Source organism: Monodon monoceros, unplaced genomic scaffold (assembly GCF_005190385.1).
Source record: "Monodon monoceros isolate NGI ecotype Baffin Bay Population unplaced genomic scaffold, NGI_Narwhal_1 Super_Scaffold_21, whole genome shotgun sequence".
In the NCBI taxonomy this organism is placed as follows: domain Eukaryota; kingdom Metazoa; phylum Chordata; class Mammalia; order Artiodactyla; family Monodontidae; genus Monodon; species Monodon monoceros.
In genome coordinates this window covers 107,897,478-107,910,578 of record NW_021703778.1, presented here as the reverse complement: position 1 = coordinate 107,910,578, position 13,101 = coordinate 107,897,478, and the positions used below count along the sequence as shown (strand labels likewise).

The 13,101-nt window shown below is 40.9% G+C and overlaps 1 protein-coding gene across 4 annotated transcripts in view; it reads right to left on the bottom strand.

The window, feature by feature from the left end:
* Positions 1-13,101, bottom strand: part of NUBPL (nucleotide binding protein like) — a 253,697-nt gene that overhangs the window by 189,965 nt on the left and 50,631 nt on the right. For all 4 annotated transcript variants that reach the window (XM_029238233.1, XM_029238237.1, XM_029238234.1 and 1 more), the window contains one exon: positions 1,758-1,848. In XM_029238233.1, coding sequence (XP_029094066.1) covers positions 1,758-1,848 — 91 coding nt within the window. The remainder of the gene's footprint in view (positions 1-1,757; positions 1,849-13,101) is intronic.

Here is a 13,101-nt window from a genome sequence, read left to right as displayed (position 1 = left end):
ACAAGAAGAAAGACATCAAAGTTCACTTCAAGTATTTACATTGGCATAGACTGAACAGACTACTTAAGAAAAAACTGACACCAAGGGCTCCATTTTGCTATCACTCATGTGCTACATGCACTAGTTTTCACATTACTTTAATCAAGAGATAGATATAACAAGTCTATCATTTAAAGTACACAAATTCATTACTCCTTTATGTAAGTTTGACATTTTGGCTCACGGCACATATTTGCAAACTAAGTATACACTCCACTAAAAGGGCAAAGAACAAAGAAACTAGAATAACTTAGCTTCCTTAAGTTTATATTATAATGAAACAAGAAAACAACTAAGTGGGTGCTTGTAATGTAGGACTGATAGGGTCAATTTTATCATCACTAGAGCCTCAAGTTTCCTTCAAAGTGATAGGGAGAATCCTTATTATCTGATAAATGGTTATTCAGAACTTAATGTAACTGATTTCAACAACTACAGCACAAACAAAAGCACCTTAAATAGCAGACAATGTCTAATTACCTAACTTTTAATGACAATGATAAAAAAAAAACTTCTATTATGTACACAGAAAATCCAATAAATACCCTGCATTAAATACAGGCATTTTGTCCTAGATTCATGGACAATAAAAGGTCTAATAAGAAACAAAAGAAATTATTCAATTTTATACTCTTACTATAATTAGAAATAAATTTTAATAAACTAATTTCACTGAAAACTATTTTTCAAGAAGAGTTACCAGTTGTTCCAATTTTTCATTTTTTGATCATAGAATTTCCCTGTTCTTAAAGCTTTATACTTAATAGCTTTGTAAGAAAATATAATAACAAGATTATTAAATAATCTTGTAATATTAAAGATTTACTCAAAATATTAAAGATTTGGTATATTAATATTAAATAATATTAAATAATATTAATATCATAAACATTAATTTATATTAATATTAAATATATATATAATATCGAATATATATAAAATATATAATTATATATATTTAGTTTTTTATATATTATATAATATATATTTATATATATAATATTAAATATATATATAAAACATTAAATGTATATAAAATATATAAATATATATTGAATATATATTAAATATATAAATAAATATAAAATAATATATTATTTATTATGTTAATTATAAATAATATTAATATTAAATAAATATTAAAGATTTACTCAAAAAATTACTCTGTCCTATTGATGGCAGTGAAGGCTGGGGAGAGAAACTAAAGTTCTATGGTTTTTTCAAAAACACTTTAAGACAAATATAACAAATATCTGATTAGAGAAAATAATTTTCAGCTCTTCTAACACAAATATATTAGATACTTTCTATTCAAATACCCCCATACATTCACACATTTTTATATACAGAGAGGATGATGAGCTGAATCTGACCACTTGTGGTGTGCCAAGCACTGTGCTTTGAATGCACTACACTTACGACAACTTTGTAATTGAGCGATTATGTACAGCAATTCTGTCTGGTAAGTACAACTGTTAACGCTATGTACACATGGGGGTGTTGAGGCACAAGGAGGTTGAACAATTCATTCAAAGCGACACAGTTAATCAGTGACAGAGTTAGAATTTAAACCCAGACAGTCTGGCCCCGCATCTGATTTCGGAATTATATTATAGTGTGTATAAGGTACACATGGTGCGTGACACAATGCCTGACACTCCGCAGGCACTAAACAGAAGTGTAACTGTTGTCATACTGCTTCTCTCTTCTTCACTTACTCTGTGATAATTCTGGATCTCCTTTCAGATTCATCATCTTTGGAATAGAAGGGCCATACACATCCACATCTAGCAAACCAACGGCCTTTGACTGTAAGAAAACAGAATTTACCGTCAGGTTTTTCCCCACTCTTCATCAAAGATAAAGTGCACAGAAACAGCAGGTCTGACTACAGAAAAGACAATCTGCAAAATACTCCAAAATCATAACCTAAACTTTCAAAGCAACAGTAAGGTAAAAGAACATAAACTGCTCAGGGTAAATATTGTTTGTTGGTTTACTAATCTCGTCTAGATAACTGACTAAAGAAATCCACTGCATCCACTTTAAACATTGTGGTTCAGATCTCCCATACACTCACAAACAGCCTAAGACCTTTTGATCTGAAAACTAACAAACTACTTGCACACAATGTTAAAATGATGGTTTACAACAGCAAACATAACCCCAGCAAGAAGGAGCATTAACTTTTGGAAAGACCATCTAACACACCAAAGAATACAAAATGAAGGAAAAAAAGCATAGAAACAAGACCATAATTAAAGCAAGTGAGAAATGCTGATGCAAATCTGGCATGGAAATGCTAACGAGGATGGCAGCAGACATAGTAGAGACAACCTCTTACGTGCCAGTCACTGTTAAAAACCCGAAGTCTTCCAGAGAATTCATAAACAACTAAAACTGTTTTCCTTGATGATCCACCCAGCTGCCCAAGGGCTGGTCTCTTCACTAGCTGACAGTTCATCAGCAGGTTAACAAAGAAAGACAAACAAAATTCACTATTCCCAAATATGTCTTTTTTTCTTCTCCCCCCACCACCCCCCTGCTCTTTCTTCTTTCACAGATTAAATCAATGTTATTGGTTTTTCTCATATACAAGCAAACAGAATGCTAATACTAACTATATGCCTTTGAGTTATGTTTCCCCAAGACATACAACTCTCCCCCCTCTCTCCCTGTATCCTGGCAAGATAAAACTCTTAACCTCTCAAAAAAAATTTTTTTAAACTAAACAGTCTCTCACTTTCCACATTATCTACCTATTTCCAGACACAAAATTACTTGTTAAACCCCACTGTCTGGTTCCTATAAATAGACAAAACAAGGTACATTCAAATTTATGTCCCTAACTTTACAGTGACTCAAACTGCAATTCTAAGAAAATCATTTAATGTCCCTGTGTGACTCACAGAGGATTGGGATTAATATCTCCCTCTACCAAAAATCTCAGCTTACTGTAAAATAAATGAGAAAGGAGGAAGGACACATTACCTATAATGGAATGGTGATATATAAAATTTGGGTTTAATACTTAAAAAAAAATCATTTGTAGTGTTAGTTTCCAGCTTTCTCATCAAAGTAGGTATAATACCACCTTACAGGGTGGCGATGAGGAGTCAATGAGAAATGTAAACAAAATCCTTACCAGAGTGCCTGGCACCCCAGAGGAATTCAAGTGGTGGGGAGATATAATCAGGGAAAGTCTAGGTGCCTTTCTGGGTGATTTAGGATGGCATGTTTTTAGAGATTCTGATTTGTCCACAGAGCTGGCTGTGGAAGCCTAGTGTATCCAGTTTCTTAATATAACATTGCTGATTAACTTCCTTCCCTCCATCCTTTTCTTCCTCCCTCCTTTCCTGTGTCCCTCTTTCCCTTTCTCTTTCCTCTCTTCCTACTGATCTTCATAAGTTTCTCTCCTCTGTTTCCTTTCTGATGTATCTAAGCACTGGAACTAAATTTAGGTCAGTCAGTAGCTTTAAAAAGGTAGGAACATTCATTGAGAAATTCTCACTGATTTTAACTCCTTTTTTAACCACAAACAAAAGAATTTAGTTGAATTAAAAATAGAATTAAATTCACTACAGATAAAAACATTTTCAAATGAGGGGGCCTAAAACCTTAAGAAATGTGGATAATTGTTAACTATTATCTATGGGTCTGCTAATGTTATAACTAACACCTCTTTTCCATATGTTTTCTTGTGACACCTACAAAATTAATGCAACCATAAAATAATAATAGTGCCAACAAAAACAAAAAATATTCTACAATTCTTTTTCCTTGCTCTCATTTATATTAATGTTGTTTTAGAATAACTTGAAAGGGTTAGGTCTCAGTTTTCAAATTAATCTTCTAAAAATACCTGTCAAGTAAATTTATGTTTTCATGAAACAAGAAAACAACTAAGTGAGTGCTTGCAGTGTAAGACTGCTAGGGTCAATTTTATCATCACTAGATCTTCAAGTTTCCTTCAAAATGTTAGGGAGAATTTAGCTATCATCTATCTGTCCTGTCTTCTAGAAGAAAACCATGCTTGTCTAAAAGTGAGTCCTTGGCATCATGGGGTAAGACAAAACTGAAGATCTGCCCTAAAATTTGCTGTGGTAGGAATGGATTTTACATATACCTACATAGCTTCTAATACACATTACCACATAAGAATAAAGAGGGCAGGGAGGGAGATCACAAGATGATAGAGTTCCTCTTTTTTCCTGGAGAATGGAACTAAGAATAATGGAAAATCCTTTATGTGTTAGGTTCTCTGCATACTCTCTACAAGTCTCTACTGACCAACTAAATTTAGTACCAATGCTTACATATACCAAAAAGGAAACAGAGGAGAGAAAGGTATTGAGACAGGAAGGAAAGGGGGCAGGGCACAACCATTAAAAGAATTACACAACCATTAAGAAGAAAAGGATATGACCAAAACTGACTAGAACCTACTAGGCCCAAGATAGCAGAAGATTTGACTTCCAGTATATCTTGAGCCTCATTATGCACTCATTGTAATACATTAGCATATGCTAAATGACACACCCACAGGTGCCATGAGAGTTCCCAGGCCAATTGTAAAAGGCCAAAAAGTAGGTGGTGTCCCAATTCCTGGAAATTAGAATATTCCTCCCACTCATCAGCATACAAAATTACCCAGCCCATAAAAACTAACCACCCACCACAGCCCAGCACCACTCACTTTTCAAGAGGACTCCATGCCCTGCGGCCATCTTTCACCTTCTAAGATGGAGTGTGTCTCTCTCTAAATAAACCTGCTTTCATTTTACTATGGCTTGTTTGCTCTTGAACTTTTTCCTGCACAAAGTCAAGGACTCTCACTTGGTGGCCCAGCCCAGGTACTCACCCAAGAGCTGGGACATGACCAAGCTCTCACACCCCATTTTTCCTGCAACATACAAAGGTCAGCAGGAGGAGGGGAAAGAGAAAGGGAAAGAGGGACACAGGAAAGGAGGGAGGAAGAAAAGGATGGAGGGAAGTTAATCAGCAATGTTATATTAAGAACCTGGATACACGAGGCTTCCACAGCCAGCTCTGTGGACAAATCAGAATCTCTAAAAACATGCCATCCTAAATCACCCAAACAGACACCTAGACTTTCCCTGATTATATCTCCCCACCACTTGAATTCCTCCGGGATGCCAGGCACTCTGGTAAGGATTTTATTTACATTTCTCATTGACTCCTCATAGCAACCCTGTAAGGTGGTATTATACCTACTTTTGATGAGAAAGCTGGAAACTAACACTCAAAATGATTTAAAGTTTTCTTTCTTAGAATGAAACAGAATGGAAAATTAAACACAAAAATACCAACCACATAAACCTCCACCATAACTTGAACATGATCTGTCTACAAAAGACTTAGATAAAAAGCAAGAGTCAGCATGATTCTCCCTAAAGAGCCAAATAATAGGAAATATTTTGAGAGGATCTTCAAGATGGCAGAGGAGTAAGACGCGGAGATCACCTACCTCCTCAAAAATACATCAGAAATACATCTACATGTGGAACAACTCCTACAGAACACCTACTGAACGCTGGCAGAAGACCTCAGACCTCCCAAAAGGCAAGAAACTCCCCACGTACCTGGATAGAGCAAAAGTAAAAAGAAAAAACAGACAAAAGAATAGGGACGGGACCTGCATCAGTGGGAGGGAGCTGTGAAGGAGGAAAGGTTTCCACACACTAGGAAGCCCCTTCGCAGGCAGAGACTGAGGGTGGCGGAGAAGGGGAGCTTCGAGGCTGTGGAGGAGAGCAAAGCAACAGGGGTGCGGAGGGCAAAGCAGAGAGATTCCCACACAGAGGAGTGGTGCCGACCAGCACTCACCAGCCCAAGAGGCTTGTCTGCTCACCCGCCAGGGCGGGCGGGGGCTAGAAGCTGAGGCTCCGGCTTTGGAGGTTGGATCACAGGGAGAGGACTGGGGTTGGCTGCGTGAACACAGCCTGAAGGGGGCTAGTGAGCCACAGCTAGCCGGGAGGGAGTCTGGGAAAAAGTCTGGAGCTGCCAGAGAGGCAAGAGACCATTGTTTTGGGGTGCCGAAGAGAGGGGAATCAGAGCACTGCCTAAACGAGCTCCAGAGACAGGCGCGAGCCGCGGCTATCAGCACGGACCCCAGAGACGGGCATGAGACACTAAGGCAGGTGCTGCCGCCACCAAGAAGCCTGTGTGCAAGCACAGGTCACTATCCACACCTCCCCTCCCAGGAGCCCATGCAGCCCGCCACTGCCAGGGTCCCGTGATCCAGGGACAACTTCCCCGGTAGAATACACGGCACACCTCAGGCTGGCGCAATGTCACACCAGCTTCTGCCGGCGCGGCAGGCTCGCCCCACATTCTGTACCCCTTCCTCCCCTAGACCTGAGTGAGCCAGAGCCCTCTAATCAGCAGCTCCTTTAACCCTGTCCTGTCTGGGCGGGAACAGGCGTCCCTCAGGTGACCTACACGCAGAGGTAGGGCCAAATCCAAAGCTGAAACCCAGGAGCTGTGCAAACAAAGAAGAGAAAGGGAAATCTCTCCCAGCAGCCTCAGAAGCAACGGATTAAATCTCCACAATCGACGTTATGTACCCTGCATCTGTGGAAAACCTGAATAGACAACAAATCATCCCAAAATTGAGGCAGTGGACTTTGGGAGCAACTGTAGACTTGGGGTTTGCTGTATGTGACTGACTGGTTTCTGATTTATATGGTTATCCTAGTTTAGTTTTTAGCACTTGTTATCACTCGTGGATTTCTTTATTGGTTTGGTTGCTCTCTTCTTTTTTTTAACTACTTTTTTAAATTGTTTTATTTTAATAACTTTTTTATTTTTTTATATTTTTATTTTAATAACTTTATTTTATTTTTCTTTCTTTCTTTTATTTCTCCCTTTTCTTCTGAGCTGTGTGGCTGGCAGGGTCTTGGTGCTCCGGCCAGGTGTCAGGCCTGAGCCTTGGAGGTGAGAGAGCCGAGTTCAGGACACCGGACCACCAGAGACCTCCTGGCCCCATGTAATTATCAATCGGTGAGAACTCTCCCAGAGATCTCCGTCTCAACACTAAGACCCAGCTCCACTCAATGACCAGCAAGCTCCAGTGCTGGACACCCCATGCCAAACAACTAGCAAGATAGTAACACAACCCCACCCATTAGCAGAGAGGCTGCCTAAAATCATAATAAGGTCACAGACACCCCAAAACACACCACCAGATGTGGTCCTGCCCACCAGAAAGACAAGATCCAGCCTCATCCACCAGAACACAGGAGCCAGTCCCCTCTACCAGGAAGCCTACACAACCCACTGAACCAACCTTACCCAGTGGGGGCACACACCAAAAACAACGGGAACTGCGAGCCTGCAACATGCGAAAAGGAGACCCCAAACACAGTAAGTTAAGCAAAATGAGAAGACAGAGAAATATGCAGCAGCTGAAGGAGCAAGGTAAAAGCCCACCAGACGTAACAAATGAAGAGGAAATAGGCAGTCTACCTGAAAAAGAATTCAGAGTAATGATAGTAAAGATGATCCAAAATCTTGGAAAACAAGACAAAAAGACAACCCTCAGAATGGGAGAAAATATTTGCAAACAAAGCAACTGACAAAGGATTCATCTCCAAAATATACAAGCAGCTCATGTGCTGAATATCAAAAAAACAAACAACCCAATCCAAAAATGGGCAGAAGACCTAAATAGACATTTCTCCAAAGAAGACATACAGATGGCCAACAAACACATGAAAGGATGCTCAACATCACTAATCATTAGAGAAATGCAAATCAAAACTACAATGAGGTATCACCTCACACCAGTCAGAACAGCCATCATCAAAAAATCTACAAACAATAAATGCTGGAGAGGGTGTGGAGAAAAGGGAACCCTCTTGCACTTTTGGTGGGAATGTAAATTGATACAGCCACTATGGAGACCAGTATGGAGGTTCCTTAAAAAACTAAAAATAGAACTACCATATGATCCAGGAATCCCACTACTGGGCATATACCCTGAGGAAAACATAATGTAAAAAGAGTCATGTACCACAATGTTCACTGCAGCTCTATTTACAATAGCCAGGACGTGGAAGCAACTTAACTGTCCATTGACAGATGAATGGATAAAGAAGATGTGGCACATATATATAATGGAATATTACTCAGCCATAAAAAGAAACGAAATTGAGTTATTTGTAGTGAGGTGGATGGACCTAGAGTCTGTCATACAGAGTGAAGTAAGTCAGAAAGAGAAACACAAATACTGTATGTTAACACATATACATGGAATCTAAAAAAAAAAAAAAGTGGTTCTGATGAACCTGGGGGCATGACAGAAATAAAGACACAGACGTAAAGACAGACTCCAGGACACGCGGAGTGGGAAGGGTAAGCTAGAACAGAGTGAGAGAGTGGCATTGACATATACACACTACTAAATGTAAAATAGATAGCTAGTGGGAAGCAGCCACATAGCACAGGGAGATCAGCTCAGTGCTCTGTGAGACCTAGAGGGGTGGGATAGGGAGGGAGGGAGGAAGATGCAAGAGGGAGGGGATATGGGGATATATGTATACATATAGCTGATTCACTTTGTTATATACAGCAGCAACTAACACAACAATGTAAAGCACTTATACTCCAATAAAGATGTCAAATAAAAAGAAAAAGGTAATATTTTAAGCCTTGTGGATCATTTGATCTGCAACTATTCAACACTGCCATTGTATCACCAAAGCAGCCATAGACAACATGTAAATGAATGAGCATGGCTATGTTCCAATAAAACTTTATTTACAAATACAGGCAGGACTTAGTCCACAGGTCATAGTTTGCCAACGCTGATTTAGAAAATAAGCTTTTCCATGACAAAGTTATTCAATCACCCAACAATGTAATTTTTGTAAAGCCAAGAGCAGACAGAACACAATCATCTCTTACCTCAGTAAAGATCTACTTCCTCATCCTTAATTGGCTAGTTTTCAAAAATAATAAAGAGCACACTTTTCAGGCTGTTTCACTGGAACTAAGTTAGCATGCCTTGCTTTAATTTTATATATTGTGAATAAAATCAGTGTCCATTAAGTAGAAACACCAAACCCTGTATTAATTAAAGAATACTGTACTTTGATTTGGCACAGCTACTGACTGATAAAATTACCACAATTACAAAAGCAACCTACCCATATTTTCAAGTCTAGAATTCAGTAATGTTCAAAAGATGCCAAATAAACCTCATTTGTTTTTCATAATTTACTCCATTGTTTTTAAATCGGCTATTTTTTTTTTTTTTTTTTGCGGTACGTGGGCCTCTCACCGCTGTGGCCTCTACCACTGCGGAGCACAGGCTCCGGACGCGCAGGCCCAGCGGCCATGGCTCACGGGCCCAGCCGCTCCACGGCATGTGGGATCCTCCCGGACCGGGGCACGAACCCGTGGCCCCTGCATCGGCAGACGGACTCCCAACCACTGCGCCACCAGAGAAGCCCATAGGCTCCTATTTTAAGTGTATAAACAGTTTCTCAATTTAAACTTTCAAACACTTTTATATTGTAGGAAAATAAATGAGCAAGGTAGAGGCTATAAATAAACGTATGCAGCTGGGTGTCCAACTAAGTTTTGTGAATCCTTTCCAACTTATTTCACCGAAAATAATTATATTTAGTCAAGAAAACTCCAATCAGGGTTTTCCTTATCATTAATTTCAGCCAGGCCCAAAAGAATAATCACCACAAAAGCCTCACCAAATACACAACAGATAAAGAAAATGATTATTAGCAAATATAACTATACATGTACTATTGTAAAGTAGGATTGCCATCTTTAATGTCACCATAAACTTAACCTAATGTGTTGGTACGCTTTTTTCTGACTCTCCTGCAGTATGCAAAGTCTAACAGATGACAAAAACAAGACAGATCAAACCCCAACACACTAGATTTTCGGATTTGTTTCTTTATAATTCATAATACCCTGTGAGACCTGTAAAAGGTGGCAGAATTATTCAGAGTGATTATACTGTTTCATTACCACTGCATGAAAGCTGCAATTTGAGAGCCTACAAGTCCTATTTTTTGTGTGTTGGATTTCAAAGGCACTGACAAGAGTTTTGATACTGCTTTGTTCTTCCAACAGAATATACACTAAAGAAGATTGTAAAGCTTCATGATGTTCTTTTTATCCATGTCATGTGCTAATAGAACCCATCAAAACAACGTCTTAGAGTGACCCACCCCAACGTTTGTCAGTAAACATTCATTTAAGATTAAGACCTGGATCTGGGGGGAAGATGTCGGAAGAGTAAGAGGCGGAGATCACCTTCCTCCCCACAGATACATCAGAAATACATCTACATGTGGAACAACTACAGAACACCTACTGAACGCTGGCAGAAGACCTCAGACCTCACAAAAGGCAAGAAACTCCCCACATACCTGCGTAAGGCAAAAGAAAAAAGAATAAACAGAGACGAATAGGGATGGGACCTGCACCAGTGGGAGGGAGCCGTGAAGGAGAAAAGGTTTCCACACACTAGAAGCCCCTTTGCGGGCGGAGACTGTGGGTGGCGGAGAGGGGGAGCTTCAGGACCGCGGAGGAGAGCACAGCAACAGGGGTGCGGAGGGCAAAGCAGAGAGATTTCCGCACAGAGGAGCGGTGCCGACCAGCACTCACCAGCCCGAGGGGCTTGTCTGCTCACCCGCAGGGGAGGGCGGGGGCTGGGAGCTGAGGCTCGGGCTTCAGTCGGAGCGCCGGGGGAGGACTGGCGGCGTGAACACAGCCTGAAGGGGTTAGTGCACCACGGCTAGCCGGGAGGGAATCCGGGGAAAAGTCTGGACCTGCCGAAGAGGCAAGGCACTTTTTCTTCCCTCTTTGTTTCCGGGTGCTCGAGGAGAGGAGATTAAGAGCGCTGCTTAAACAAGCTCCAGAGACCAGCGCGAGCTGCGGCTATCAACGCGGAATCCAGAGACAGGCATGGGGCCCTAAGGCTGCTGCTGCCGCCACCAAGAAGCCTGTGTGCGAGCACGGTCACTCTCCACACCTCCCTCCAGGGAGACTGTGCAGCCCGCCACTGCGAGGGTCCCGGGATCCAGGGATAACTTCCCCAGGAGAACGCACGGCGCACCTCAGGCTGGTGCAACGTCACACCGGCCTCTGCCACTGCAGGCTTGCCCCGCACAACGTGCCCTTCCCTCCCCCCAGCCTGAGTGAGCCGGGGCCCCCAAATCAGTGGCTCCTTTAACCCCGGCCTGTCTGAGCAAAGAACAGACGCCTTCCAGCGACCTACACACGGAGGTGGGGCCAAATCCAAAGCTGAAACCCGGGAGCTGTGCAAACAAAGAAGAGAAAGGGAAATCTCTCCCAGCAGCCTCAGGAGCAGCGGATTAAATCTCCACAATCAACTTGATGTACCCTGCATCTGCGGAAAACCTGAATAGACAATGAATCATCCCAAATTGAGGAGGTGGACTTTGAGAGCAAGATTTATTATTTTTTCCCCTTTTCCTCTTTTTGTGAGTATGTATGTGTATGCTTCTGTGTGAGATTTTGTCTGTATAGCTTTGCTTTCACCATTTGTCCTAGGGTTCTATCCATCCATTCTGTTTTTTTACTTTTTAAAAAAATGTTTTTCTTAATAATTATTTTTTAATAACTTTACTTTATTTTACCTTACTTTATTTTCTTTTATCCTCTTTCTTTCTACTTTTTCTCCCTTTTATTCTGAGCCGTGTGGATGAAAGGCTCTGGATGAAAGGCTCTTGGTGCTGCAGCCAGGAGTCAGTGCTGTGCCTCTGAGGTGGGAGAGCCAAGTTCAGGACACTGGTCCACAAGAGACCTCCCAACTCCACATAATATCAAACGGTGAAAATCTCACAGAGATCTCCATCTCGACACCAACACCCAGCTTCTCTCGACGACCAGCAAGCTACACTGCTGGACACCTTATGCCAAACAACTAGCAAGACAGGAACACAACCCCACCCATTAGCAGAGAGGCTGCCTAAAATCATAAGTCCACAGACACCCCAAAACACGCCACCAGACATGGACCTGCCCACCAGAAAGACAAGATCCAGCCTCATCCACCAGCACACAGGCACTAGTCCCCTCCACCAGGAAGCATACACAACCCACTGAACCAACTTTAGCCACTGGGGACAGACACCAAAAACAACGGGAACTACGAACCTGCAGCCTGCAAAAAGGAGACCCCAAACACAGTAAGATAAGCAAAATGAGAAGACAGAAAAACACACAGCAGATGAAGGAGCAAGATAAAAACCCACCAGACCTAACAAATGAAGAGGAAATAGGCAGTCTACCTGAAAAAGAATTCAGAATAATGGTAGTAAACATGATCCAAAATCTTGGAAATAGAATAGACAAAATGCAAGAAACAGTTAACAAGGACCTAGAAGAAATAAAGATGAAACAAGCAACGATGAACAACACAATAAATGAAATTAAAAATACTCTAGAAGGGATCAATAGCAGAATAACTGAGGCAGAAGAACGGACAACTGACCTGGAAGATAAAATAGTGAAAATAACTACTGCAAAGCAGAATAAAGAAAATAGAAGGAAAAGAACTGAGGACAGTCTCAGAGACCTCTGGGACAACATTAAACGCACCAACATTTGAATTATAGGGGTCCCAGAAGAAGAGGAGAAAAAGAAAGGGACTGAGAAAATATTTGAAGAGATTATAGTTGAAAAATTCCCTAATATGGGAAAGGAAATAGTTAATCAAGTCCAGGAAGCCCAGAGAGTCCCATACAGGATAAATCCATGGAGAAACATGCCAAGACATGTATTAATCAAATTATCAAAAATTAAATACAAAGAAAAAATATTAAAAGCAGCAAGGAAAAAACAACAAATCACATACAAGGGAATCCCCATAAGGTTAGCAGCTGATCTTTCAGCAGAAACTCTGCAAGCCAGAAGGGAGTGGCAGGACATATTTAAAGTGATAAAAGGGAAAAACCTACAACCAAGATTACTCTACCCAGCAAGTATCTCATTCACATTCGACAGAGAAATTAAAGCTTTATAGACAAGCAAAAGCTAAGAGAATGC